General features: G+C 53.6%; 3 protein-coding genes and 4 non-coding genes across 9 annotated transcripts in view; 3 read left to right on the forward strand and 4 right to left on the reverse strand.

Moving 5' to 3' along the window:
- The window catches only part of COL6A2 (collagen type VI alpha 2 chain), a 375,734-nt gene that overhangs the window by 330,997 nt on the left and 17,816 nt on the right, over nt 1-26,921 (reverse strand). The window contains exon 28 of one of the 3 annotated variants that reach the window (XM_063399944.1): nt 19,798-21,163. The exons of 1 other annotated variant lie outside the window; for it this stretch is intronic. In XM_063399944.1, the coding sequence (XP_063256014.1) occupies nt 20,556-21,163 (608 nt within the window). In that variant the 3' untranslated portion in view covers nt 19,798-20,555. One more of the 3 variants, XM_063399945.1, reaches the window with a different exon arrangement.
- Nucleotides 710-2,145, forward strand: LOC134551803 (beta-keratin-related protein-like). Its single transcript, XM_063399785.1, has 2 exons — nt 710-787; nt 1,426-2,145. Exon 2 carries the CDS (start codon nt 1,446-1,448, stop codon nt 1,731-1,733), a length of 288 nt encoding a protein of 95 aa, XP_063255855.1. The 5' UTR covers nt 710-787; nt 1,426-1,445; the 3' UTR covers nt 1,734-2,145.
- TRNAA-CGC (transfer RNA alanine (anticodon CGC)) lies at nt 6,671-6,742 on the forward strand. The gene has a single exon. It is a non-coding gene; the product is annotated as a tRNA-Ala (tRNA).
- TRNAP-AGG (transfer RNA proline (anticodon AGG)) lies at nt 7,044-7,115 on the reverse strand. The gene has a single exon. It is a non-coding gene; the product is annotated as a tRNA-Pro (tRNA).
- TRNAA-UGC (transfer RNA alanine (anticodon UGC)) lies at nt 9,338-9,409 on the reverse strand. The gene has a single exon. It is a non-coding gene; the product is annotated as a tRNA-Ala (tRNA).
- Nucleotides 9,739-9,810, reverse strand: TRNAP-AGG (transfer RNA proline (anticodon AGG)). The gene has a single exon. It is a non-coding gene; the product is annotated as a tRNA-Pro (tRNA).
- FTCD (formimidoyltransferase cyclodeaminase) lies at nt 10,327-16,953 on the forward strand. The gene is made up of 14 exons (XM_063399948.1): nt 10,327-10,491; nt 11,248-11,431; nt 11,765-11,893; nt 12,006-12,094; nt 12,312-12,491; nt 12,580-12,717; nt 13,010-13,141; nt 13,792-13,853; nt 14,532-14,661; nt 14,772-14,933; nt 15,315-15,358; nt 15,439-15,577; nt 15,834-15,929; nt 16,090-16,953. Exons 1-14 carry the CDS (start codon nt 10,438-10,440, stop codon nt 16,174-16,176), a joined length of 1,626 nt encoding a protein of 541 aa, XP_063256018.1. The 5' UTR covers nt 10,327-10,437; the 3' UTR covers nt 16,177-16,953.

Here is a 26,921-nt window from a genome sequence, read left to right on the forward strand (position 1 = left end):
TCTTGGAAATCAGCTCTCTGCACAAAATCAGCCAGTTTAGGTGTGTGTCACCTGTGGGGGTGGACTTCAGAGCCCAGGAACACTTTGCTTTTAAAATCTGATGTGCCTTCCAAGCAGGAAGGACTCATACCCCAGGTTTGATGAATAATTAAAAAAACCAAAAAACCAAAAACCAAACCACACCAACCAACCAACAAACAAACAAAAGAAAAGGAAAATCCTCTAAGTGCATTCAAACCCATAACAAATTGCTCATGCTGGGCTAGGTCAGCTTCCTGTGTCCACAAAGCTCATATCCTCACTCCTGCAGCCCCCAGCTTTCCTGCCATCCATGAGACTCCTGGCGCGGAATTTCACTCCTAATGGATGTTCTTTACATTCAGTTTACATCCCTGGTCTCACCTCAGGCGCACCAGGGAGCTGAATTGGTTGTGCTGAGAAGAAGGTGGGGATACGTCTGCTCTAAATTCTGCTGAAACACTCTCCTCCCTGGTGGCATACAAACCTAAAACGTCCCCTGGCCTTAGGAAGGAAGGTAATTAATGCCTGTAGCCCGAATCATTTCAATCTTACTCAGTATTACATGGAAGCAAAACATGAGAGATGAAAGAGGGAACTGTTTAATCAGTCGGGGGAGCTTTCCAGGAGAAAACTGCTGGTTGTTGGGGAGTTTCAGGTGAAGACACACACCTGCTCCCCTGGGGGGCTGGGCCACCCTATAAAACAGCGAGGACAGTGCTCAGCCCCACCACCTGCTCCAGCTGCCGCCACTGCCACCTCCGTCTGGGTAAGTTGAGACAAGCTCCATCCCCTTCCCCACCTCTCCCTTCCAGCTGAACAGGACATCGAGGAAGGGTGTATTTCTGCCCTAAAATGAAGAGCGCAAGGGGTTGCATTAGGCAGGGCTTACAGGGTCTGCAGCCTCATAATCAGTTGCATCCTGCATGATTTTCCTTGCTGAAGGAGAAAAACAAATTAGAACAGAACATGCCTGGGTTGTAGAGATCAATCTGTCCCTGTGTATGGACGGGCATCAAAGGTCCCTTATATTTTGTAATGGGATGGATCAGCTCATGTTGTGTTGATTTAAGTGGGTTTTGCTTCAACCACATGCAACTTGTGAGCACCTTCCTTGCCAAAGGCTCCTTGTCAGCTAGGAGCAGCAGTGGGTCTGCTCTCCGGTCCCAGCACCTGGTCCCTCCGACTTTCCCAGACCAATCTGCAGCTCAAACCAAACTCCCCTCATTCTCCTGAGCGGTTTATGGGGCATGGCAGGGGGAAGCCTTCCCTTGGTGTTTCTAAACCATCCAAACTATCCTTTTAGCTCACTCTCCCATGCCTCTTCTTATGGGAGGTATTGCGTGCGGGCTCAGCAGGAACAGACTGGCTTCTGCATTGCCTTTACACCCTGGCTCTGGTTTTCAGGTGCACATCCTTGCCGGGCCATGTCCTGCTACGACCTGTGCCTGCCCTCCTCCTGCGGTCCCCGGCCCCTGGCCACCAGCTGCAACCAGCCCTGCTTCCGCCGCTGTGGGGACTCCACTGCCTTCATCCAGCCCCCCACGGTCGTGGTCACGCTGCCGGGGCCCATCCTCAGCTCGTTCCCGCAGAACACCACCGTGGGCTCCACGGCGTCGGCAGCGGTCGGGAGCTACCTGCGCTGCTGTGGCATCCCTGTGGGCTCCCGGGGGCTGGGCAAGGTGGGACTGCTGTGCCTGGGCACCGGGCTGTAGAGTGTCCCTTGCAGGCTCCTCCTCCCGCCCGAGCCAGCAGCGTGGTCAGGAAGGGCAAGCGAAGCACACGACCAAGACTGGGGAAGAGGACTAAGGAGATGCCCCTGGGTTTCCCGGCAGTTGCCTCAGGAGGATGGGAGCTGTGTGAGCTCGTCAATCCAGACCATGCCTCTGTACACCTTTATCTCACTAAGTCTTTATATTTCCATGTTCTACTCAACATTTGCTGCTGGCTGGGCAATAAATGCTTCTAGCAGGCTGTAGATGGCAGATGATAGTCATGGGCTGGGGGGGTTAGGGGACACCTTGTAGGGATCAGCTTGTCCCAAAGTGGGGTTTAACTATTTCTTTGTTGAGCGCTGGAAACGCACTTGTACTCTGAATTGATTCACTCTCCTTCACATTAAAGACTTGCTACACCATAGCCTGAGTCTTCTGTTGTTCCTTGTTCAGGAGTTCTGGAGGGGTGACACAGAACAGAAAAACACAGAACAACACAGCTGCTGGAGGCAGCTGCTGTTGCTGCTGGAGAGGTTTGGGTTTTACATGAAACAGGGGTGTCTGCTGCCCAGCTCTTCCCTGTGCTGACAGAAGTGTGTGGTTTGCTGGGACAAGTCCCAGGGCAACTTTCTCTTACTGGAAATCTCTCCTCCTGCCCCATGGCAAGCACTTGCTCAGGGAGGAATTCCCTCAGGAGCAGACTTTATTGCCTGATCCCGCAAGGAGCTGGGAATTGCCTGTTCCCAGCAAGGAGTTGAGAAGGTTCGACAGCTCAAAATGTCATTTACCCTGCATTTTGCAACAGTTTTGGGGGGCTGAGCTAAGGAGTGTGAACGTGGAGTCAGGGAAAAAAAGTAGAAGTGGGATTCTTGAGACATGGGCTCCTTTGGATGGGCCTCCTATGCCAAGCTCACCCAGTGTTTAATGCGTGACAATGAAGAGTGAAAGAGACAATAATTGCTTTATGGATAGGGGACACAGGTCTCTGGAAGATGTCATGAATTGAGTAAAGCCTCTCACTAGCTGCTTTTTAAGATACCATGGATCATCTGGCAGAACCTTTTCAGCTGATGGAAGGAGGAATAGGAGTATTTGCAAAAAGCTTGTGAGTGTTTATAATGAGACATTATGCTGAGCTTGAAAGCCTATTGGTCAACAAAAGCCTTTGACCAAGCTCAACTGGTTTTATTGCTCAGGGGATCTTTGCAGAGGTGCTCCTAATTTGGAGAAAATTTACATGGCAATTGTTCAGCAGCCAGTGCACCAGGAAAAGGGAGGTGCCCCTCCAAGGACTGCTCAGATATTTTTATCCCAGCTCTGGAAATTGTCTGCAGAAATAGGATGCAAAATTTTGGAAAAAAAAAATTACAAAAATCTCTGGAATTCCAGCAGAAGTTTTGTTGGGAAGCTGTAGGTCTCTGGACCTTGTGCAGCTGCCTTGTCCAAGCCTGCTGCACCAAACAGTCCAGGAGGGAGCAGGTGATCAGAATAATGACATTTTAATATAGCTTTGCACTGAATGACTCCACTGGTGAGGTTATACAGATTTTAATTAGTTTTTTCTGAAAATCCAACATCTCCAAAAATCTACACAGCTCCTTGATTTGATTTGAAAATTGTGATGTCTTAGTGCAGACAGTCAAGGAAATTAGGACCTTGGTGCCTTTCAGGGCACCCTATCCTGAGGGTCTGTGGACTCTGTCTCCTACAGGAGCCTTGACTCTAGATGGGAGCTATGTCTCCTTGGCTCACAGCTCAAGAGCAGTCCTGAGTTAACCACATTTCCCCCCCAAGCCAGCCCTTGCCCCAGGCAGGACACCCCTGACCTGCTGATCAGGCCCTAAATACAGGTTTGTGTAGAGGCAATGCAGCCAAAGGCTCCAGTGAGAAACACAGAGCTACATAACAGGACAAGGATGAAAAATAATGGTCAGCAGGTAGAAGCACATGGAGGGAAATAGCTGGGTCTTGGGATTTGGCCCCAGCATTGCTTACCTATGGCATTCCAAAGCAGCAGAAGCATTTTTGAGAAGAGCCTGCAGTATAGCCCAGGTGCCACCCTCTGGCCATGCATGTTGAGGTTCATGCCCACTTCCCATCTTTCCTCAGCTGCTTCATGACCTCAGAGGAAACCTTCTCCCTGTGGTCACTCAGTATCCTCAGGCTCCTGAAGGACAGATACCTTCCCACCCTGGAGGTGGATGAGGTGGGAAGCAGAGGGGAAGTCATGGTTTGAGGAGGAACTAGCACAGCAAGCTGTGTGGAAAAGGGGAGATTCCTGTGAACAAGTTAGTGGGACTATTTATAATGGAGACTTTGGCTGGGGAGGGTTAGGCTGGATTAGGAAAATGTTCTTCTCCCACAGGGTAGTGGGGCACTGACCAGGCTCCCCAGGGAATGGGCACAGCCCCAAGGCTGCCAGAGATCCAAGAGCATTTGGACAATGCTCTCAGGCACAGGGTGGGATTGTTGGGGTCTTGTGCAGAGCCAGGAGTTGGACTTTGGTGATCCTTATGGATCCCTTCCAATTCAGGATATTCTATGATACTATGGAAGCCCCAAGCAGCATGGTGCTGGTGGTGGGGCTGGAAGGATTGGTGGTGGCTGGGTCATTGGTTGGTCAACACAGCACATCAATCTACAGCTTCTCTGCACATCCAGGTGAGGAGACAAAAACTGGTGTGTCACAGCAGTGGGAGAGGAAGAAGAGACAGATTCACCATCTGTGCTTTTAACTGGGTTGCAAAAGGTGTATCTCAGACCAGCACTGGGGCACCAGGCTGAGGGCAATGCTGCGAGAGTGAGCTGCATCAACAGGCAGCATCCCTCATCTCCATCACTGGGGCAAGGACTGCTGGCCAAAGCACTTTGGGACACACCTGGAGCCAGCCAGGTGAGAGACAGAGCCCCTGGAGCTGGAAGTCTGCAGGCATGGCAGACAGAGATGGACTTGTGGGGCCAGTCCCTGGATGTGTCCAAAGCAGGCTGGATGGAACTTGGAGCAATCTTGCAGACTGAGGAAGGGAAGAGAAAGCGGCTGCACAGACAGGATAAGAGGGAGGAGAGGCCACCACTGAAGATATCCCACCCCAGACAACCATGGACCAAGCACAGTGCAGGGGCTAAGGGTGTCCTCCCTGTCACACCCGTGGAGCCAGACAGGCAGTGGCTCTGCCAAGGGCTCTGGCTCTTCCCCAGGGCTGGAGATCCCATAAAACAGGAAAATAACAGGCTGCCCACATGTCTGAGTCATGGGGGAAGAAGTAGGCAAATTAAAAGGCATAGGCATCCTGGTCTGGCCCTCCTAGTGCTCCCTGTGGGAATGGGGCTCACAAGACTTGCATCCCACAGCCCTGTTGGCTCCACCAGCACTGTGTCACCCAGTGCCCACAGCACCAGCAGACATTGCTCCTGGCTGTCCTACACCCTCTTCTGCTCCGAGCTTTTGCTGTGGATAGCAGCCCTCAGGGAGAGACTGGGATGAGTGCAATGAAAGCAGAGCCCAGATCCCGATGGTTTGCATAGTCCTGGGAGGAAATATCAGTTTTAAACTCAAGAATTGTTTGATGAAACATTTCAGGGCTGTTAATTCACATTTGCTGAGAGGTGTCTGCATACCAGAGAGAAGGGTGATGTAGTTATTGCTGTGTGGAGTAGCTCCTGTCAGTGCTGGTTACGTGGGGTTGAAGGAGCTGGGTATCTGGGGGGGGTTACGAGACCTGGAAATCATGAGGTGCAGTGTTTCCCCTGCCTGCTCCCCTCCACCCCTCTGTGACATGAAAGGCTGTGGCTGAACCATCCTCCCAGTTCCCCTCGGTCAGCTCAGGGGGGTTGGATGCAGGGAATCTGCTCTGGCACAGCCATGTGTTACAACTGGCATTGGAGGCTTGCTGCTGTTGAAAAATCATCTCTTTGCACTGTTCTCCATGTGTGAAGGGAGGTCCCCAGCAGCTGGGGCTCCTGCAGCAGCTCATTTCCCACCCCAGCACAGCTACAGGCACAGGTACAGTCCAACCCTCAGGAACTGTGTCCTGAAAAATTCCCCATGTCCTGCTCTGCAGCTGTGTCCCCATGGCACCCATAGGAGCACCAACACCTTGCTGACCCCCATGGGACCTGGGAAAAAAGAGCAGATGGGGGGATTTGCTGGTTACCCAGCACCCACAGCTGGTTCACCCCCAAAGCCACATGGGATCTGTGGAGCTGTGACATGGATTGGAATAGGCCTAGTCCCACATCCTGGCTTGGCAAATTCCTGCAGGCAGTATGGAGCCTCAAGGGTTGGCAGCAAAGTGCTGCTGGGGCAGGGGATGTAGCTCAGCAGAAGACTGCTTGCTTTGCATGCAAGAGACCCTGGGAGCAACTCCCAGCATCTCCATGTCCTTTTGCCTCCCCAGACTCTCCCCTGCTGGATGCAGAGCTGCCAGAGTCCCCTCAAAAGGCCCTGGAGTTGCCTCCTGGCATGGCTGGCCTGGATATTCTTCCTCAAGGCTGTTGGTGTGCTGGGGAAAAGCATAGCCTCAGCTGTATCCTGAAATCCAAACTGTAGGGCTGGGGAGGCAAAAGGGGTGCAGCACTTCAGATTGTTGGTGTAGGGATAGGTGTCTTGCACTTTTGGTGCAGGAGATCCTGAGTTTAACTCCTGGATAAATCCTACTGTGGATATAACCCCTCCTTTTTGGGGTCAACCAAAGGGGCTAAAAAACAGCTTTGGAGACAACCCTTTGTTAGGGCAGCTCCTTCTTCGGTGACTGCACCCCTGCTGCTCACTGCTAACCAGGTGCGCAATGATCAGCCCTCGCCATCCCCCAGCTTCCTGTGAACAGCGTCCCGTGGAGTGGCTGTAACACCTCTCATTCCGCTAACATTACTTTTGGCACATAAACACGACCCCTCCAGTGCCAGGAGAATATGTCTTCCCTACCAGCCTTACAACAGGGGATGTAGCTCAGTGGGAGAGCGCTTGCTTCGCATGTAAGAGGCCCTGGGTTCAATCCCCAGCATCTCCAGTTGTTTTGCAATTTTTTTTCCCATTTCCTCCACGAGGCGGCGATGATAAACTCCTTTTACATCAGACTTTTCCAAAAGGAGATTCCCCTGAACCACGGCTGTGCCTCCCACCCGCGGCCGAAATGGCAGCACGGACCCCACACTCTGCAGTTCCCCACTGCCCCGACAGCACCTTCTCCACTCACGAGGGGACAAATCCCGGCCACGGCTGGGCCATAGGGGCCCCCTCGTGCCCCTGTGCAAGGCAACATCGCCTGACGCGTGTCCAAAACCCAGCAACAAGTGCCCAAAAAAGGAGAAGGGCTCGTCCGGGATTTGAACCCGGGACCTCTCGCACCCTAAGCGAGAATCATACCCCTAGACCAACGAGCCGGAATGCATATTACAGTCCCCGCACCCCCCCCTCTGTCCCGTGACATCCAGGACACTTCTCCGCTTCTCAGAAAATGTGGTGCCCTCCAGCCCGCCACGAGGGTGTCTCCCCTGCCATGGAGCCCGGGGCTGTGATGGCCGAGGGGTGAAGGCTTTGGATTCGAAATCCAATAGGGATTCCCTGCGCAGGCTTGATTCCTGGGCATAGCGATGGATTTTACCCAACACCTGGATTCCCACGCTTGGAGTGTTGGGGTGCCCTCGCTGGGGCTCCTGGGAGAAGCTGATATGACAAGGTAATTGGCAGACAGAGAAGCCCTGCTACTCCTCCCTCAGGACCAGCTCAGTGCCCCAGGCAAGGGACTATGATGGCCTCAGGTCAGTGGCACACCCGGGATCCTTCCAGGTTTTGCACACCTGGGAGAGGTGAGGAAAAAAGATAGTGAGGGAAGTGGAATGGGGAGGTGGAACAGTTTCCCATCTTGCTGAGTGGATGCCTCCTCATCGCCCTGTCCCACATCCCTGCAAGAGCAGTGTACCCTGCCTGGTGCAGCTCCCAGAAGACGTTTTGGACATCACCAGCCCTCCGTCCCAGCTGTTCCTCCCAGCACCGATGTTCACCTGTAGAGGCACCCCGAGACCTGTGGGGACGGAAAACAAAGTGCTCCAGTGCCCTGCATCCTCCGGGCAGGGAGGGAAAGAGCCTGGGGCATTTCTACACAGGTTTGAGGTGCCAGGACACAGCACCAAGGCCTTTCTTAGGGAGCTCTGGCAGCCCTGCATCCAGCAAAGAGGGGTCTGGTAAGGCAAAACAACATGGAGATGCTGGGGGTGGATTCCAGGGTCTTTCGCATGCAAAGCAAGCGCTCTCTCACTGAGCCGTATCTCCCTGTACAAGGGCAAGGAGGGGCCCTGGGATGCTGAGGTGGGGATACCTTAGTTTGGAGTTCCTTCCCAGACTCACCATCTTGAGCTGCTCCTGTGTTCCTGTGCCATGATTGAATTGCTTTAAGGATCCAGATGCCAGAGACTTTGCCAGAGGAAATCTGCAGTTGCACCAGTGAGGAAACCATGTGGTGACAAAATGGGAGTGGAGTGTGCAAGGAGCCATGTGGGGCCCTTGTTGGATCACCTGGAGCTGCCCAATTGGTCAGCCGGGGCACTGTGCAGCATCTCACACTCTAGGAGCAGGGAGGTGCCTCTTGCTGTGGCCATGAGGTACCAGACCAGACCACCATGTGGCCTTTTCTGTCTGTGCATGGGCTGCCTTTGCTGTCAGTGCATGGGCTGCCTTTTCTGTCTGTGCATGGGCTGCCTTTGCTGTCAGTGCATGGGCTGCCTTTTCTGCCTGTGCATGGGCTGCCTTTTCTGCCTGTGCATGGGCTGCCTTTGCTGTCTGTGCATGGGCTGCCTTTGCTGTCAGTGCATGGGCTGCCTTTTCTGCCTGTGCATGGGCTGCCTTTTCTGCCTGTGCATGGGCTGCCTTTGCTGTCAGTGCATGGGCTGCCTTTGCTGTCAGTGCATGGGCTGCCTTTGCTGTCAGTGCATGGGCTGCCTTTGCTGTCAGTGCATGGGCTGCCTTTTCTGTCAGTGCATGGGCTGCCTTTGCTGTCTGTGCATGGGGTCCTGCGGTGCCGGGGGGAGGTGGGAGGGAGTGCAGTGAGCAGTGTGGGAAATGTGAGTTGGTGCCGTGTGTGAGGTGTGGAAGGGCTGTAAGGGGTTGTACAGGTGCGTGTGCATCGTGTCCCTGTGCAGGCAGGGCCCCGTGTGGCAGTGTGTACATGGAGTGACATTTTGCCAGGCAGTGTCCAGGGTGCCCTGGGCCAGAGGGGGGTGCGGGGCAAATGATGCACCCTGGCTCGTTGGTCTATGGGTATGATTCTTGCACGAAGATTTGTTTCTTTGTTAGGATGTGAGAGGTCCCAGGTTCAGCTCCTGGACGAGCCCTTCTTTTGGGCACCCAGTGCCCCGCTGCCACCCGGCCGGTCCCCTCAAGAGACACCGTGAGCCCTGTGGGAAAGGGACACTGGGTGCCTCCACACTCTCCAGCACCTGGGTAGGGAGGGAAATCTCTGTGGGCATTTTCTCGCTGCCTGCCTTGGGGTGCCAGGAGGCAATCCCAGGTCAGACGCGCTCCCAGGCAGCCCCAGGGATGTTTTGGGGGGAGGAGTCTCTGGTGGCCCGGTATGAATCAGGGTGGGGTGTGGGGAGGCAAAAGGACATGGAGATGCTGGGGGTTGATCCCAGGGCCTCTTGCATGCAAAGCAAGCGCTCTTCCGCTGAGCTACATCCCCCTGCCACAGCCTGTGCCTAGGCGTTCTCCTTCCTCCGGGAAAATCCCTGTGTCTGCTGCCTTCCCCTGCCGCCCTAGGTGAGGAAAAGGGCTGCAGGCACTGGGGGTCCCTGAGGTGCCAGTGGGCTGGTGAGGGGGCTGGAACAGGGGGAATAAGTGCGAGGCAGAGCAGGGAGGTGATTTAGCAGGCACAGAGGCCATGTAAGGGGGCTAGTGCAGGTGTGTGAGGACTGCGTGGGCTGTGTGCAGTGGCGGGCGGGGCGGAGGTGTGGAGCGGGGATGTGAGGCCAAGTTTGCAGTGTGGTGAGGAGTGTGTGTGTGCAAAAAGAAGGGCTCGTCCGGGATTTGAACCCGGGACCTCTCGCACCCTAAGCGAGAATCATACCCCTAGACCAACGAGCCGGAATGCGTTATATATACCCCGCACCCCCCCCTCTGTCCCGAGACATCCCGGACACTTCTCCGCTTCTCAGAAAACGTGGCGCCGTCCAGCCCGGCGCCAGGATGTCTCCTCCTCTACGGGGCCCGGGGCTGTGATGCCCAAGGCGTAAAGGCATTGGACTCGAAATCCAATAGGGATTCCTTACGCAGGTTTGAATCCTGCTCACAGCGATGGATTTAACCCGGTATCCATGGTGAAGATCCTGCAAGGTGCTGTCCCTTCCACTGGGAATGGTGATCATATTACAGTAACTTGGCTGTCCGATGTGGCAATCACAGCATCTTGCTGATTGCAGCAGATTTTTTTCCTTCATCCATTAATTGGTGCTGGTGTGTGCTGCCATCTGGCAGAACCCTTGTGCCCGAAGCTGCTCCAAGCACGGCCAGTACCATGGTGTTTATCCAAGTCCCTTTCTGTCCCCTGGCCACATATCGATTCAGTTAATGAGAAACTCTGGCTTGCAAAAGAGGCAACGGGTCAGCTGCTGAGAGGCTTTTGCTCCGCAGTGGGACAGGAAAAGGGCAGGAAACCTCCAGGGCGTGAAGACTGGGGCTGGGGGCTGAGAGGTGCAAGCAGACCGTGGGACCATGGCCAAGCTCGTGGAATGCGTTCCCAACTTCTCAGAGGGGAATAACAAAGAGGTGAGGGAGTACACGGAAGGGCTGAGGGGTGGGTGGCACCAGGGTGCTGACAGCCAGGTTTCCCCCTGCAAGGCAGTACACACTGCTAGACTCTGCCATGCCTCCTTTGCAGAGCCGTGCACCTTTCACTACCTGGTTAGTGCCAAAATGCCTAAAGGTAGCCTCAGCTCCCTTATGGCACTTCGGTGAGAAGCTCGGACTCAGACCTCCTCCACCATTGCCTGCGGGTTGCTGTAGCAACAGGTCTGGGGTTGGTCTGGGGTACCCCTGCAGAGAAATATTGCTTGCAGTTGTTGTGCCAAAAGATGCTGGCTGGGTTAATGGAGTCTGTCCTGGGCATCAGCCTTCAACTGAACTTTGGCTCTGCCAGTGGCAGGAGAGTTTAGCAAACCCAACATGGCTGTAAAAACACAGCCTCCTCCAGCGAAGAGGCTTTTCAAAGCCAAATGTGTTGGGAAGCTGGTAGGTGGATGTATCCTCAGGAACAGCAATTTGTGGTGGTGCTCTGTGACATGCAGCAGCAGCCAGGTGTCTCTCCCCCACCATGGCAAGTTTGGGGATCCAGGGGTGCCCCAAACCCCCTGGGTGGGAGCGGGATGCTTGTGCAGGGCTGCATCCCAACTGATCGCGGTGTCATCCTCAACCTCAACACCAGTGGGAAGGGGGAGAGCTGAGATATCCTCTCTCTTGAAAAGCCATGGCTGTTGTGCAGCCCCAGTCATCTCAGCCCCCTTGCTCCCATCTGCTGTCTGGCAGGTGATTGATGCGGTGGCACAGGCCATCTCCCGGACACCAGGATGTGTGCTGCTGGACGTGGATGCTGGTGCCTCCACCAACCGCACTGTCTACACCTTTGTGGGGTCCCCTGAGGCCGTGGTGGAAGGGGCACTGAGCGCAGCCCGTGTGGCTGGGCAGCTCATTGACATGAGCCGACACTCAGGTGAGCTTGGGAGAGGCCCAAGGACTGTGCTGGCACAGAGGGGCCTGCTGTGATGCTGGTACCAAGCATGGCACTGGAACAGAGACTGTGGTCATAGCCCCAGGCCTGACACAGTTTAAAAAGTGTCTGCAATGCTTTCAAGCTCATGGTGGGATTGTTGGGGCTGCCTCATGCAGGGCCAGGGGTTGGACTCGGTGATCCTGGTGGATCTGTGATTCTATGATTTTCTCAGAGCAGTGGTGTCCAGTTTGTAAGAGTGTGGGAAAGTGTTGTTCTCCCTCCTTGTCTGCTGGTTCTTCCCACCTCCCACTCCTGTATCTGCCTCACCACCAGGTGAGCACCCTCGGATGGGAGCCTTGGATGTCTGCCCCTTTGTGCCAGTAAGGAATGTCAGCATGGAGGAGTGTGTCACCTGTGCCCATATCTTCGGGCAGCGCTTGGCAGCAGAGCTGAATGTGCCTGGTGAGTGGGGCCAGGAACCTCTCCACATTCCATCCCACCCTGCATGATTCCAACTGTTGGAGAAAGTGCCAGCCCCTGCCTGGCAGTGCTCATCCATGGCTGTGTCTTGCAGTTTACCTGTATGGAGCAGCGGCACGGGACGAGAGCAGGAAAGCCCTGCCCTCCATCCGTGCCGGGGAGTACGAGGCACTCCCCGAGAAGGTGAGCCTGGTGGTGGCATAGGCTGAGCAGACCTGACCTGTGCTTCCCTGGCTTCAGGGAGCATGCTGGGGGCTGGCGTAGTCCCTTTGCACTGAGAGGAGCTGGTGACACAGGTGGTCACGGCAGATTCGAGCTGGGGAGGGAGATACCCTCCTTGTGAGAGTGGCATGTGTTCCTGGGCAGTGCCAGCCCACAAGCTCTCCTCCCTCCTTCCCAGCTTGCAAAACCAGAGTGGTCTCCTGATTTTGGGCCCCCAACTTTTGTGCCCCGGTGGGGGGCTACAGTGACGGGTGCCCGGACCTTCCTTATTGCGTACAACATCAACCTGCTATGCACCAAGGAACTGGCTCACCGCATCGCCCTCAACATCCGCGAGCAGGGCCGTGGCCCTGACCAGGTACCCCAGGAGCATGGGCATGCCAGGAGCACACCTGCCTGTCCACATGCCTCCTGGGCTGTACCCTGAATGTGGCAGTTGTTGGCAGCCCGGGCGCTTGAAGAAGGTGCAGGGCATTGGCTGGTATTTGGAGGAAGAGAACATGGCCCAGGTTTCAACAAACCTGCTGGACTTTGAGACCACGCCGCTCCACGTTGTCTACGAGGAGATCTGCCGAGATGCACAGGTGGGTGGCCTAGGGTGCTTGTTCACGAGGGGCCTTCCCAGAGGATGTCTCCCACCAAGTTTTCTTCCCCACCCTCAGGTCAGGTTCTGGTTTCTCTCATTCTTAGCTCAGCCAAAGTGCTGAATAGCACAGAACCCCCAGAAACTTAGACACTTGCTGTGAGCCCCCAACTCCTCTGTTGAAAGCATTTCTGTGAACTCCCCATGTCCTGGGAAGGGATGAGGACCACCAGGCTGGGGTAGTAGTGGCAGCAGGGCTCTGAGGAAAATCACATTTCTGATGTCCTTTGCAGGAATTGAATCTCCCTGTGGTGGGCTCCCAGCTGGTGGGGCTCATTCCCAAGAAGGCCATGCTGGATGCAGCTGAGTTTTACATCAAGAAGGAAAAGCTCTTCATCCTGGAGGAGGAACAGAAGATCAGGCTGGTAATGTGGCTTCTCCTGCTACCAGCACAAGAATGGGATCATGAGAGAGACACATCCCACCCCCCACCAGCCTCCCAAAGTGGTACTGAGCAGAGATTTGGGACTTCTCAGGCCCCAGGCATGACACTTGTCTCCAGGGTGGATTTTGGAGGGGGGACAGCAAGTGGGACAAGTTGCTTCATTGTGCTGAGGATGCCGAGGTGCACAGGAAGCAGAAACCACAACCCATGAGGACAGAGTGTGGGTAGCAGCTGCTTGTCTTGCCTGCATGGAGAACAGAAGGGGAAGAAGGTATCCCCAGAGCTGAAGGACAGTGTGTGGCATTATGGGAGGCTGTCCAAGGACAGGGAGTAAGCTGGAAAGGAGGAGACAGGCTCTGATGTTCCACTGCAGGAGGGAGGGACTTTTCCAGCCTGTGGGGAACGTGCTAGATAAGAGCAAGCTAATGATTTATCGGTACAGTTCCCAGTCATTTGGAGGTGACTGCACACTGCCCCTGAGTCTGGGATGGGCTGGTGGTGCCAGCTGTCCTCTCCCTGGGTGCTGGCCCAGTCCCAGCGCTGACTCACCCATGGTTAATTAGCAGTGGGGAATGAGGATGCAGCAGGACTTATGTGACAGGGCTGACGCAGCAGTGCTTCTCCTTGCAGGTGGTCAATCGGCTGGGTCTGGACTCCCTGTCTCCATTTCACCCCCGGGAGCGCATCATCGAGTAAGGACCCGTATCCTGCTTGTCATGGTGCCCATTCCTGCCTGAATGGGGGGATCCTGCTGCCTGCATCCTGCACTCAGCTTGTTTTGGGAGTGATGCCTCCCAACTCCTCTTCATGGCCTGTGGACATCTCTGCTGAGTGTTGTGCAGGAACAGGGTGGCCTCTGCTCCCAAATGCTAATGGATGTGAACATGGAGTGGGGGAACTCCAGGTTGTTTCAGCAGGCAGTGGGAGCAGGTTTTGTGGCCAGATTTGAATGTTAAATTCCTTACGCTATCCTCATGCAAAATTTCACTGCCTCTGATTCACATGCTGCAGCATCCAGTGTACAACATGAGTCTGTAGGGGGAAAGGAAGGGAAATCCACCCACAAGGCGAAGTCTTTGTCACCCCTGCCAGGCCATGGCTGCAGGGGTGTTTCTGTCCCACCAAATGCTGTTTGCATCAGCCCAGCCTGCCTAATGCAGAGCAACCCCCACACCACCTGTGTTCCCCAGCTGTCCCCCATGGGGTCCCCAGTTCTTACACTGACCCTCAGACTGTGTTATTTTTTTTTTTTTGATTAGTCCCCTACTCATTCACAGGGTCAATGCTGGAGAGGGCAGTACTGGGTGAGAAGGGTCTGGGTGGTGGTGGTGTCCCTGCACATGGAGGCCTCTAAATAACCTGTGCTGCAGGTACTTGGTGGAGGCAGGAGAGGTGGACGGGGGGCTGGTGGCCAGGCCACTGGGTGCCTTTGTGCACGCAGTTGGAGCGAGGTCGGCAGCACCCGGAGGAGGCTCCGTGTCTGCAGCTGCAGGAGCCCTGGTAAGTGCCCCACACCGAGATGGAAGCCTGGGGGTCCTGGGTGTGCCAGGGGGAGCTGGCATGGTGGAAGCAGTGGGCACTGTGACCTACTGGAGGATTTACCCTGGCAGGGAGCAGCGCTGGGCAGCATGGTGGGGCTGATGAGCTACGGGAAGCGGCAGTTTGAGGACCTGGACCCCATCATGAGGAAGCTGATTCCCCCTTTCCACCAGGCCATGGAGGAGCTGGTGGCCATGGTGGATGCTGACTCCCATGCCTTCAGCAGCTACATGGTGAGGTCCCAGCAGAGGCATCCTGCAGGGAAACAGGAGGGCTTTCAAGCTGGGAGGAGGACTGGGATTGCTGCCCTCTGGATTCCTTAGGAACAGAGCTCTGATCTTAGAATCATTGAATCATTAAGGTTGGAAAAAGCCTCCAAGATTATCAAGTCCAACCTTCTACTGAGTACACCCATGCCCACAAAACCATATGGCAAAGTGCCACGTCTGCTTGCTTTTTGAATGCTTCCAGGGATGCTAAAGCCAGGGCCAGGGGAAGAGGGAGGTTCCATAAGGGAGGTTTGCAAAAGCACGGAAGCTATGGGGTCTGTCCTGACCCCCAGTGCAAGGCACGGTCTGGGTGACAGCAGCAAACCTGCTTTTCTTTGCCTGCAGGAAGCCATGAAGCTGCCCAAGAACACCCCTGAGGAACGGGAGAGGTGAGCTGGGCTGGTGGGGACTGGCTCACTGAGGGGTCACAGCTGGCCAGCACTCACCCCAGGGCTGTCCCCCCTCCCAGGCGCATGGCTGCCATGCAGCAGGGGCTGAAGAAGGCCGTGGGGGTGCCCTATGGCCTGGCAGAGAAGGTGACTGGGCTCTGGCCTTCTCTGAAGGAGCTGGCACGACACTGCAACCTGGCCTGCAAATCTGACATCCAGGTACGGCCCCAGCTCACACACTTGCCCTCCAAGGTGTTCCCTCGTGTCCTGACCTCTAGGATGTCTCTCCAGCTATGCTTTTAAAGCTGGCCAGTGGTTTCCACCCAGTAATTCTTTGGCAGCCATTTCCTGAGAACACTAACAGACTGGAAAGCGCTGCATGCTGGTGGGAGGTGCGGGGTGGGAGTCCTGCCTCAGCGCCGTGGAGTGGAGCTGGTTCACCAGGAGAGCTTCTCGCAAGCCCGACTTTTCCCAGGTGGGAGCCAAAATGCTGGAAGCGGCGGTGTTCGGAGCTTACTTCAATGTCATGATCAACCTCAAGGACATCACGGACGAGAAGTTCAAGCTCGTGGTGAGCCGGGACGCGCGGGCCCCCCCTGGCGGCGCGGCTGAGGGCGGAGGGGCGGTGGCGCCGGGGGACCCCTCACGCCCCTCGCCGCCGGTGTGGGGTGCTCGGCGGAGGGCTCTTGTGGCCTCTCCAGTGGCAAATGACGCACCTTGTCCCCACACAGATGTCACAGAAGGTCTCCGGGCTGCTGGAAGAGGCGAAGCAAGGCTCGGCGGTCGTGCTGGCGCTGCTGGACAAGCGGGTGGCCTGAGAAGGGCTCGGGAGTGCTCTGGGGGTTCTGCAGTGGCAAATACATCTGGGAAATACTCTTGTCCCTGCCTAAGCTGTGTTGGTATCCATGTCTGGAGAGCTGCTCTCTAGGCACAGCCAGCATCATATCCCTATGCCTTTCCCTGGACAAGGGGGATTTTTGCTGCCTGGGGCTTGGACCCCAGGCTCCATCCTCCCATCCCTGGGCCAGACTGGGTTGGTGGTGCCTGGGACCACAGTCATTCCAACAGAAGGGATGGCAGGATCCCTGTGGCACTGCTTGCAAGGAGATCCCTGTGCATGAGCACCTCCTGACCTGGCACAGTCCCTGTGTCCAAAAACTGCCATGAAACACCCTCCCACCCGAGATCTGGGGCAAGACCAGGCACAGTCCCTTTCTGCCAGGTGTCTTTCAGGCTGTGCGTGACAATTCCAGCCTGTTGTGTCTGGGAAGGGAGCTCTGCCAAACATGAGGCACCATCAGCAGTATTAGCAGGGTGATGGGGTGGGTTGAGATGGGAGAAACCCTGCACCCTTCTCACAGATCCTCCAAGACAAAAACATGAAAATCCGGGCATCCAGCCCTGCTTCCTGTCCCTGTGGACTGGGTGTGACAGCAGATACTGTGTCCTCCACCGCACACCGCGGCAGCACCCTGAGCAGTGTCTGGCCCCTGCATCCCGCTGTCCCACAGCCCAGTCTATGGGAGGGTCACCCCTGTTCCTGGGCACTGCCTGAGCGGGGAGCACCGAGCCAGGGTTCATGGCAGGGTCAACTGACTCACTCCATCCGCCCCTTGACGCCGGGAGCTGGAATCACTGCCCTCCATCGCCTGTGTTTATTATCCCTGTGGGACCTTTGTGCCGGCTGGGAGTGGTGTGTTGACGTTTCTTGCGTGCCCATGGTGATGGCACGGTGTCACCGCTCCGGTATCACACCTGCCTGCCGCGCCCCAGCTCACCGGGGCAGGGCCCCGCTATTTAACGGGTGCCGACAGCCGGGAGAGCCGTGCCGAGGACAGGGATCCCGAGTGCTGCCAGCATTGCCTCTTCTGGGAACTTTTCCACAGGTTTGGTGAGTGCAGGGCAATGGGGGAGCATGGGGTCAGTGGGAGCATGGACACCTGTGGGTCAGGGTGCACTGTCCCCGTGGCTGGCTCTGCACACAGGATGTGTCCCCAGTCCCTTACAGCCCACAAGGACATGAGCTTGGCAGCTAGGCTGGGCCAGTGTGGGTTTATTGCTGTTAACAATGGAAACCACAGGCCTGCGCCTTGGGGTTGCATGGAGTGGGGGACAGTCCCTCTGGGGGTTGGTGTTGTCACCAAAGGGACAGGACAACCCCACAGCAGTCTGTGGGGGGATGACACACTTGGGGAAGCAAGCATGGTTCCTGTGCTGGGGGCAGAAATGTGGGACAGAGGAGAAGGTCCCAGCTGCTGGCCTGGCAATGTCCCATGGCAGGAGGTGACTGATGATGCCTGTCCTTCCCTTGCAGCTTTGAGACTACTGAGGATGTGTGACCCCAACCAAGGTGAGGGGACGTGGGGCCAGGCAGGGCTGCGGGTACCACAGGGCTGCGGTAGCCATCAGGGCTTAGAGGGGAGCTCTATGCCATGGCCACAGACACCTGGGGGGTTTTACCTGCATCCCAAAGGAGTATGGGGTGTCCTTTGTGAGGAAGAGATAGACTGGGGTGGGCCCAGCTCCCTGTGCTGTCTGTCTGGGGAGAGCCTGTCTCTGCCCACTAACAGCCCCCTCTTCTTCCTAGGCCCACCACAACCATACCTGGCAGTGTGCCCTCCTGCCCCTCCAGGATACCGTGGTCCTGGCACAGCTCCCTACCCTGGTGGCATTGCAGTTTGTCCTGCTGCCCCTCCGGGACACCCTGGTCCCCACCCTGGTGGTGTGGCAATCTGCCCCCCGTGCCCTGCCCCACCTGGCCAGCACCCTCACGGGCACCCCCCGTCGGGGCATCATCCCCACGGGCACCAGGAGCACCATAAGAAGCACCATAAGAAACACCATAAGAAGAAGCACGGCAAGCACCATGAAGGGAAGGTAAGAGTGGGACAGCAGTGAACCCTTCCTTAATTCTGCTGTGGTCCTTTGAACCCCCTCCCCATACCACAGCATCCGGCCTGAGCAGCTGGGACTCTCCTCTCCTACCCTGTAGTGGCTGGAGCAAGCTGCCCAAACTTCAGTGGCTTTTTTCAGATGTGAAAAATCATTAGATTAATAAATAGGCAAGAATGAGTCATATTAAGTGGATAATTTGAAAAGCAATCCATGAAATTCTTTGAAGCTGTTTAAAGGGGTTGCTTGGGGTGCACTGTGCAGTGTATTAAATCCCAGGACTTTGTCCTGCTCACCTGAGTGCAAGTTGTGCCTCCATAATGGACATTCACTCAATGTCTTGCAGCAGAGGAACTGTTTGGTTCCCCCTTAAAAACAAAAAAACTCACAAAAAACCCAAAAAAGGAGAAGCAATTCCCTATGCTTGGAGTAGATTCTGCAGAAAATACCATTCCAGGGATGGGCACCATCCTGAGCAGGTCTGAATAAGGAACTGCTAAACAAGGCCCCACTTCCAACATTGGAGGTGGAAGTGTTTCCCAAGCAAATCGTACCAGCAGCTCCTCTCACTGGGAAACAGCTCTGGAAGTGATCTGCTGTGACGCTGGTCCTTGCTGGCAGTGAGCAAGACCTTTCTGGAATTTCCCTTATTGACCTTAAGAGCCTTGTAAAAAATCATAAAAACCCTCCAGCCCTCCCACAGTATGGGGCAGCCATCACAGTGTCACTAACCCCTCTGAGGAATGCTGTGACAGAGGCTCATTTCCCTGCTGTCCTAAAGTTGTTTTCTCTTCCCCAGCCCTCTGGTGGCTCGTGCAGCTCAAGCAGCTCAAGCAGCAGCTCTGACTCTGACTGAATGTCTGGCATGTCCCACCTGCTCCGTGGTGATCAGCAGAACATGAGGCCAGACTCCTCGTGGGAACCCCCTGCATGTTGCTCACCTCCTCCCCCTTCCCCTTGGAGCAGTGTTTTACCTGCTGAGTGATTTTCCTTGTGTGTAGCTTCTAAATCCTTTGACCTAGAATCTCTGAGTCAATGGACAACATTTCCACCCTCTGTCTTTTGGGAGAGCCTGCTGAAAGTCATCACATGCTGTTTTCCAATCTGCTGGTGTCCGTGTGTTTTTTCCCAGGCAATGATGCTGGCTGCTAACATGGATCCCATAAAACTCCTGACATTTTGTGTGAGCCTTCCCAGGTGTAGCAGAGGGAGTGGCTGGGGGATGCTGTAATTATGTGGGCTGCCATCTTCCATGCCAGGGTAATAATTTATAGGAAAAAGTGCACCATGGCAGAGGGATTCTCCCATGAACAGATGAGGAGCATGAACAGCTGGAGGTATTCAAGACCAGTGCTTGGAGAAATCTGTGTCCCTGCCCATTGCAGGAGGAGTGGAATGAGATAGTGTTTCAGTTCCCTCCCAACACAAACCATTCTGTGATTCCATGATTATGTGGGTTTACCAGCTTGAAACCAGGAGAATCAGCTGTTCACTGAAAATAATTTTAAAAATCCCCACAACTACAGAAAAAAAAGGCTTTTTCAGGATAGGGTGAAAAAGGTTTGTTTATTTTTGTGGACAACACAATTCAAATTCAAATCTGGGCATTCCTCAGCAGATAACGGTGGGAGGAATGTTTGGATGTTTTGAGGACACTGGGATGACTGGGAGGCAGCTCTGGTGGCTGTCCAGATGTTGGGAGTCATGCTGCCCCTCTCAGCTGAAATTTCAAGTGCAGTAATAGATGAGCAGTTCTGATGAAGGGCAGAATGACAGAAGGAATCAAGACAGGTATGGCCCACAGGAAAATAAAGATCTTAGAGATGATTTGCAAGATTTAAGATAGATAAGCCCCCCCAAAGGAGCATCTGTGGAAGGCAGCAAAACCTCTCACACCATCAGAAAGGAGGAGCAAGATGCACTGAGAGATACTGAGAGTTTTTGAAAACTAGAGTTATTCATTGGTCCTGCTACTCTGTAAAGGTTTGCTGCATCTCTGATAAGCCCTCCTGGGATTACAGTACATACACAAGTCATGGCTTGGTGTGTATAAATCTTTACAGAAGTACTTCATATGGCTCTGTATGCTGCTTTGATGTGGGGTTTAATTAGCACCATAAATGTAAGATACATGACTCTTCATCATCAAAAAGAAGAAAATCAAAAAAGAGCTCTGGATTTTGGTTAGAATGGAGGACCCAGAGGACAGCTCATCTGGGCTAGCAACCACACAGGGGGAAGAAAATACAACAGGTAATATCAGGGGTGTGTATATCAGTGAGAGAAGGATTGTGTGTGTGCCCTTTTAACAAATCCACCGAATGAACCTGTCAAAGAAGCTAGGCTGGGAGAGGCTGTCATAGTCCTTCTCCCGGAAGATGGCTGCCCGGTCCCCCAGACCAAGCTTCAGCAGGACATCCATGTCCACGTCACTCCCCAGAGCCACCACTGTGGGCATGACATCTTGCTTCTTCATGGAGTTGATGGCTTCCTCCAGGTTCTTGCTTCCCGTGATGCCGTCAGTGATGAAGACGAAGGAGAGCTCGGCATTGCGCCGGGCAAGTCGCTGCCCATTGCCTGGGCTGAGCACGATGTTGTTGATGGCGTGGATGATGGCTGAGCCGATGTTGGAGGATGAGTCTAGGTACTTGATCTGTGCCAGGGCGTTGGAGATCTCAGTGAGGTTGTGGGTCAGTGGGAAGACCACATTCTGGTCCCGCTCACTGCCGTACTGCAGCAGTGCAATCCGGGCGTTCATGTTGTCGCTGTTGCTCCGGGCCAGCGTCAGCTGCCGGGCCACGTCCTCCACGAAGCGGTGGGCGCTCTGGAAGTTCTGCTCCCCAATCCTTTCTGAGCCATCCAGCAAGAAGACGACGTCAACAGGGCGCTGGGTGCACTGGGCTACAGCAAGCTCTGCAGGGAGAAGACAGGAGCTGGGAGGATGAGAAGACTATGGGACAATTTGGGTTGGAGTTGCCTCTCTGCATCGTTGTCCAAAGAAGAACCAGCCCAACGCTGCTGCCAAAGCCCGTCTTTACAGCTCGAAATGTAGGAGCTTTGCTTTTGATGCCCTCAGCTACTGGGCACTTAATGAATGTTAATTCTGAGACTGATGGCAGACCCTCATGAAGCTAGACAGGTCTGTGAATTTAAGTCCCAGAATTACACCCACTGCCCTACATCAATTTCCAGCTCTTATTTGTGAGAGGAATATCCAGAGATTAATGGCAAGCAGCACCTGGAAACCTCTCAGTTACTTTGGGAGAGTGGTGTACTGTCAGAGTTATTCTTAACATAAAATATATCAAAAATCAGAGAATCTCAGAATGTTTTGTGTTGGAGGGAACCTTAATGCTCATCTCATTCCAACCACCTGCCAAGGGCAGGGACACCTTCCACTAGACCAGGTGGCTCCAAGCTCAATCCAACCATATAGAATATATGAATATATGCAGTGAATAAACTCAGGAAAAAACAAAAAGGAGAAGAAAGTAGCCATTTTTGGAGTCAGATTATAGTCAGGGACCGTTACTTCCTTTTCTGTAGTTATGTGTGTTGCATTCAGTGCAATTGCCCCTGAGCTGGCAGCAGGGCAATGCCCATAGCACTCTCAAGCAGTTCTATGGCTCTGAGACTGAATCTCAAAAGGGTGAAGTCCCAAAGATGCTGCCATGATGTGTTGCATGACTGGCAAGGATTAGGAGCTTCTGGAGCAGCCCCACCTTGAGCATCCATTTGTGGCAACAGGGGGTAATTTTGAGGGTAGGAGTGTAATGTTAGATTAAATTTCCACACTATGAGCGAATCCAGCCTGACAAAAAGCTTCCCTAGTGCTGAACAGTGCTATGCCTGGGTTCAGCACAGAATCAAGGAATCACAGATTCTGTACAGTTAGAAAAGCCCTCTGAGATCCTCAAGTCTGACCATTAACTCAGCACTCCTGTGTTAACCTCTAAACCATATCCCTAAGCACCACACTTTCATGGATGATGACTCCACTGTTCCCCTGGGCAGCCTGTTTCAGTGCCTGACTGCCCTTTCAGTGAAGAAATTTCCCCTAATACCCAATCTAAATCTCCCTTGGTGCAACCTGAGGCCATTTCCTTTTGTCCTCTCACTTGTTACCCTGCCTCTTTTAAAGCAATAAAGGCACGTACTCACCTCTGCCCACTCTTCCATGAAAAATGTAGTGTAAAGGCATGTTGATGATGCAGTTCCTGGTATGCAGGCACTGCTGCCACAAGGACACCTCCCCTTGGCAGCACCTGCACTCCTGGTCCTCACCTGCTCTGAGCAGCCGTGGAGGGGGAAAGGCAGGAAGGAATCCCCCTTACAACCACACAGCACAACACCTACACGAGGGTCTGTGAAAGCAGCTGGGAGCAGGGGCTGTGCATTGTTGGGGCAGTGTTAACAGCCTCCCCCAAGGCCTGCCCACATGTTTTTTGAGATGACAAGCAAGCCTGAAGAGCTCCTGGCTAAGCAGAGGGCAGCATCACTCCATGGAGCTTCAGTGAGAGCACAGTGTACATCTGACACGAGTCACGTTCCACTCACTGCTCAGCCCTCACAGCTGGAGAGGGCTGCCTTCCAGCTGTTTGATAAGGTATCTTTACATATGAGTTATCCCAAGGCAATGTGAGGCAGCAAAGCCTTGGGTTTGTCCTGTTCAGTGTCAGGCTCTGGTCGCAGCTTGTTCCCATTTCTGAGAGACTGAGGACCCAAGCACCCTTTCCTGCAGCAAGATTCTCACCCTAACTGCAAGAGAAGCTCTCAAAGGCACCACCGTGAATTAGGCCAGCCAAAATCTTCCTGTCATGCATTTAACTGGTGCTTGGTCCTTCTCATGTGGATCATGAATGCCTGTAGCTCACAGCTGAGGATGTCTAACAAAGGCAGCACAAATAAGCAGAAATATAATTGATTTTTCTGCCATTGGCATGTGCAGAGGAACACCACCCATTCACATCACCTTCCTGCTTCGTCTAAAACCTGAGGAACTTGTATTTCCTCTATTCTTTTTCAGTGTTGACAGTGGAGATCAAAGTGAGGGGGAGACTGACCTCCAAGACCTTTTTGGAGTTTCTCCCTTTCCCAGCCCCTCCTGTGTCTTTGGGGAGGCATGGACCATCCTTTACCCAGCTCCTTATCTGTCCTTCCTTTGCCCAAGAGCTCCACTGAAGGAACTGCTACTGTGATGAAGTCCATCTGATTTTATCAGAGGGATTAGCTAGGATTATGCAAAAAAACCACTCCACTCATTTGCCTCTAACAAGGACAAGCACAGCACTCCTCATGCAGAGACATTTTCTCCTTCTCCACACCTCTAAAGAGCTGAAGGTTTTTGAGAGGTAAAAAACTTTGTTTCCAATAGCTTGTAAGGAATAACTGGCTACTGTGTGATGAAACTAAATAAAATCAACAACTCCTTTGCTGAAATCTTCCCCAATTCTCTTTGTTCAGCAAAATGTCCCAGCCCTGAGATCTTTTCAAATCAGTGGAGTTTGGGAGCTTTCCCTCTGGCATCATGGATGGAGCAGCTTAACTACTCTGAGTTCAGTCCTGCATCCCAGCAGGATAAGTCACACTAGTTTTGGGGTAAAAAATCAAAACAGAATAGGGAGTTTGGCTTTGCACAGACTATCTGGAATATGTGAATTATGACCAGAGTCAGGCACAGGCTGATCTTTTTGCTTTCACCTAAAACACCGATCACATCACAGAAAGCCCTCAGAACTCTTTTCCCTCTATTCTACACTGATAGCAGCAGGGTTCTCTGAGCAACTTGTCCCTGGGAAGAAAAAGTGCTGAAACCGTGGGGGAATACTGCAATAAGTCCAAAGCAGGCAAATCCCATGGCTGAGCTTGGCAACTGTCTCCACTTTTTACAGCTGGAAATATTACAGCCACATTCCTGAAGAAGGCACACCTCCCTTCTGCCCATTAAATATGACGTTTACTCAGTATACTTTATTGCAATAATACCATGTCAGTCAGAGTAAGTGCTTCTACTCCGGTGTCTGCGCACCAGTACCCCTAATAAAATCCCAGTACCCCTAAATAGACTTGAGAGCAGTTAAACTGGAGGTGGGAATGGCACTTGCTTGCCTGACTTTGTGCAACCAGGGGCAGCTGAACGGATGGAGATACCAAGCCTCATCTAAACACACATACCTGCAGAGCAGGTGATGGCTCTGAGCCAAAGCAGCACTGGGTGTAGATTGAATAGGGTCTACTACATCGAGCTTGCTTTTAAACAACTCACATCAGTCAAGGAGTTTTGCTTTGGACCACCTGGCCCTACGTGACAGAATATCTGCCTTTTGTACATGGACAGGTACATGTTGTGGATTATGACAGAGAAAACACAAATGTACAAGCAGAGAAAAGAGCCTGGGCAGCCCACACAGCTTCTGAGGGACACACTGCCCAGCTGTCAGCGCTCCCAATGGAAAGGGAGGGCTGCTCCCTCTCCCATCCTGCTTGCTCCTTCCCTCCACACCCCCAGCTGCCCCTGAGGGGTTCTACAGAGACACTGGGGTGAGCAGAGATGCACCTTGCTTAGTCAGCCTTGCAGGACTCAGAGAGACCCTGTGGTAACTGAGAGTGAGGATGCAGAAGATGCTTTGGAGGGGGATCAGCAAGGACATATGTAGGAAGGCGTGGGGAAAATGCATCATTAGTCTCTTGGCAAAAAAGCAGCAGGCAGAGCAAGAGCATGCCTTGGCATTTCTGGGGAAAGCCATCATGCTGGCCAAGCTGGAGGGGACTGCTCCTTGTGTCCTGTGCCCAGCTGAATGCAACCAAGCTATTCTACTGCCTCTGTCTCTCCTGAACTAAAAGCATCTCCCCTGTGCTGTCCCCTCTGCCACAGAGAAGCGATGAGTTCCACCTCCACTCAGCCTCTGCCTCCACATGACCCCCAAGAGAGGTCTCAGCACAGCCCTAGCACAGTCTCTGGGTCTCCCACAATCTCGCTGTGCACCATTTTGAAGGTGTCAATGAACAAGTCCATCCACTCTTGCCGCTCATTTCCAGTGGCAAACTTGGCTTTTTCGGCAGTAAAGGCCAAAGTGGCCACCAGCTGGGTGTACATGCTGGGGTCCCGGGATTCCCGCGTGGAGTTTAGGAACTGGGCGATCGAGTGTATGGTGCTGGGGAAATCTATGTTGACTCCCTCTTCCATGGGGCGGAAAATAACTGGGTTTACGCTCCCAGGGTTCCTGTCATCTGCAAGTGAGCGTCAAAAGAATATTTTCAGGGCTTGCTAGCAATGGCTGTATCTCTGAAAGCTACCTGGCTTTCCTACCTGTACTGCACCAGGCAATAACAGAGCTAACGAGGACAGAGAAGTAAAGACCAAAGCCAGATTTTAAATTTTTCTGCCATTTGTGCCTGAGGAACTGTGAGATTTGCCCTGAAATCTTTCACACATCAACTGAGTGACTCCAGAAAATTACACAGAACCTGAACTCCCCAGTTCCTACTGATCTGGCATAGGCACAGTGGAGAAGGAGCATTGCTCAGGAAAAAGGCCACTTCCTTCTGCAAATGGGATTCACTCATCATGTAGCTCAGGACTGTGCTATGTGCAAACTGCACACATGATGCTGTAAGGCAGAAAGACATCCAAGGGACAGCATTATGTGACCTCCTTGCCTGGCACTCAGCCCCAGGGCAATGACTCCAGTCAAAGCTGTGTGGTGTCTGGGCTTGTCAGGAGCCTGAGAGCCTGTCTGCACCTGGCTGTGCTGAATTTAACTTTGAATAAAACCCCAAAGTTCAAAGCAAATCCTTTTGCATCGGTTAGCAAGAGCCTCTCAGGATGTCATGCGGTTTCTACGAAGCAAGTGGTTAGTTCAGATTTGCTCAGCATTCAACCCTCCAGCATCCTGTTAGCATAGCAGCCACTAATGAGAGACAAGGGGCTGTGCTGAAAACGGCAAAATCTCAGGTAAAGCCCTGAGGCAGCATGAGGGGAAGACAGGCTCTCTGTGGTACCTGTCCCTGCCTGTGCTCTGCTGGCAATACCCAGGCTGAAGCTGGGGCAGTTGATTTGGCCCTCCAAGTGCCAGAACCACCGTGCTGAGTCCTGGGGCCAAGAACAGGGCTAGTTTAGCTGCCTCCCTGACCTGTCTGTCTGGCTAGTCTATGGCTCACTCACATTCCTTCTGAAAAGCACTGTCCTCACCCAGTGGATCTGCATAGGAACTGACACGAGCTCATGGGATTTTCTGTGAGAACCAGAGAAGCCCCAGGCTCTGTCATTTGCCTTATGTCCCATCCCATCCAACATGCTCTCTTGCCACTGGGGGAGTGTGACCACTGCAAATCCTTCTGAACAGCAGAAATCCTTCTGACAGCAGCACAGCACAGATCATCTGGTGTGGTGGGTGGGAGACTCCTGAAACTATTACTTAAAATTTCATCTATCAGACCTAGAACAACTTTTGTCTGTGCTGAGAGGTCACTTTGATAGAGGCCAACCTTACCCAGCCATGTCACTCTACCTCCCAAGTTCTCTGGGGTGCAGGTCTTGCCCGCACTTAGCCTGGTTTGTGTATGGCATGACTTAAGGGATTCACTGAAGAGGGAACCCCCTCAGATGCCTCCTCAAGCCATTCCTGTTCTGGTTCCCAGGGTTGCCAGGCATCACTGAACTGTTCTCACC

The sequence above is a fragment of the Prinia subflava genome, chromosome 6 (genome assembly GCF_021018805.1).
Source record: "Prinia subflava isolate CZ2003 ecotype Zambia chromosome 6, Cam_Psub_1.2, whole genome shotgun sequence".
In the NCBI taxonomy this organism is placed as follows: domain Eukaryota; kingdom Metazoa; phylum Chordata; class Aves; order Passeriformes; family Cisticolidae; genus Prinia; species Prinia subflava.

Bases quoted from the DNA above. Each gene is read 5' to 3' on its own strand.
- FTCD (XM_063399948.1), top strand. From the start codon at position 10,438: ATGGCCAAGCTCGTGGAATGCGTTCCCAACTTCTCAGAGGGGAATAAC. The intron at 13,142-13,791 runs GTAATGTGGCTT...TTCTCCTTGCAG, and splicing joins AGGAACAGAAGATCAGGCTG to GTGGTCAATCGGCTGGGTCT. The intron at 15,578-15,833 runs GTACGGCCCCAG...GACTTTTCCCAG, and splicing joins CCTGCAAATCTGACATCCAG to GTGGGAGCCAAAATGCTGGA.
- LOC134551803 (XM_063399785.1), top strand. From the start codon at position 1,446: ATGTCCTGCTACGACCTGTGCCTGCCCTCCTCCTGCGGTCCCCGGCCC.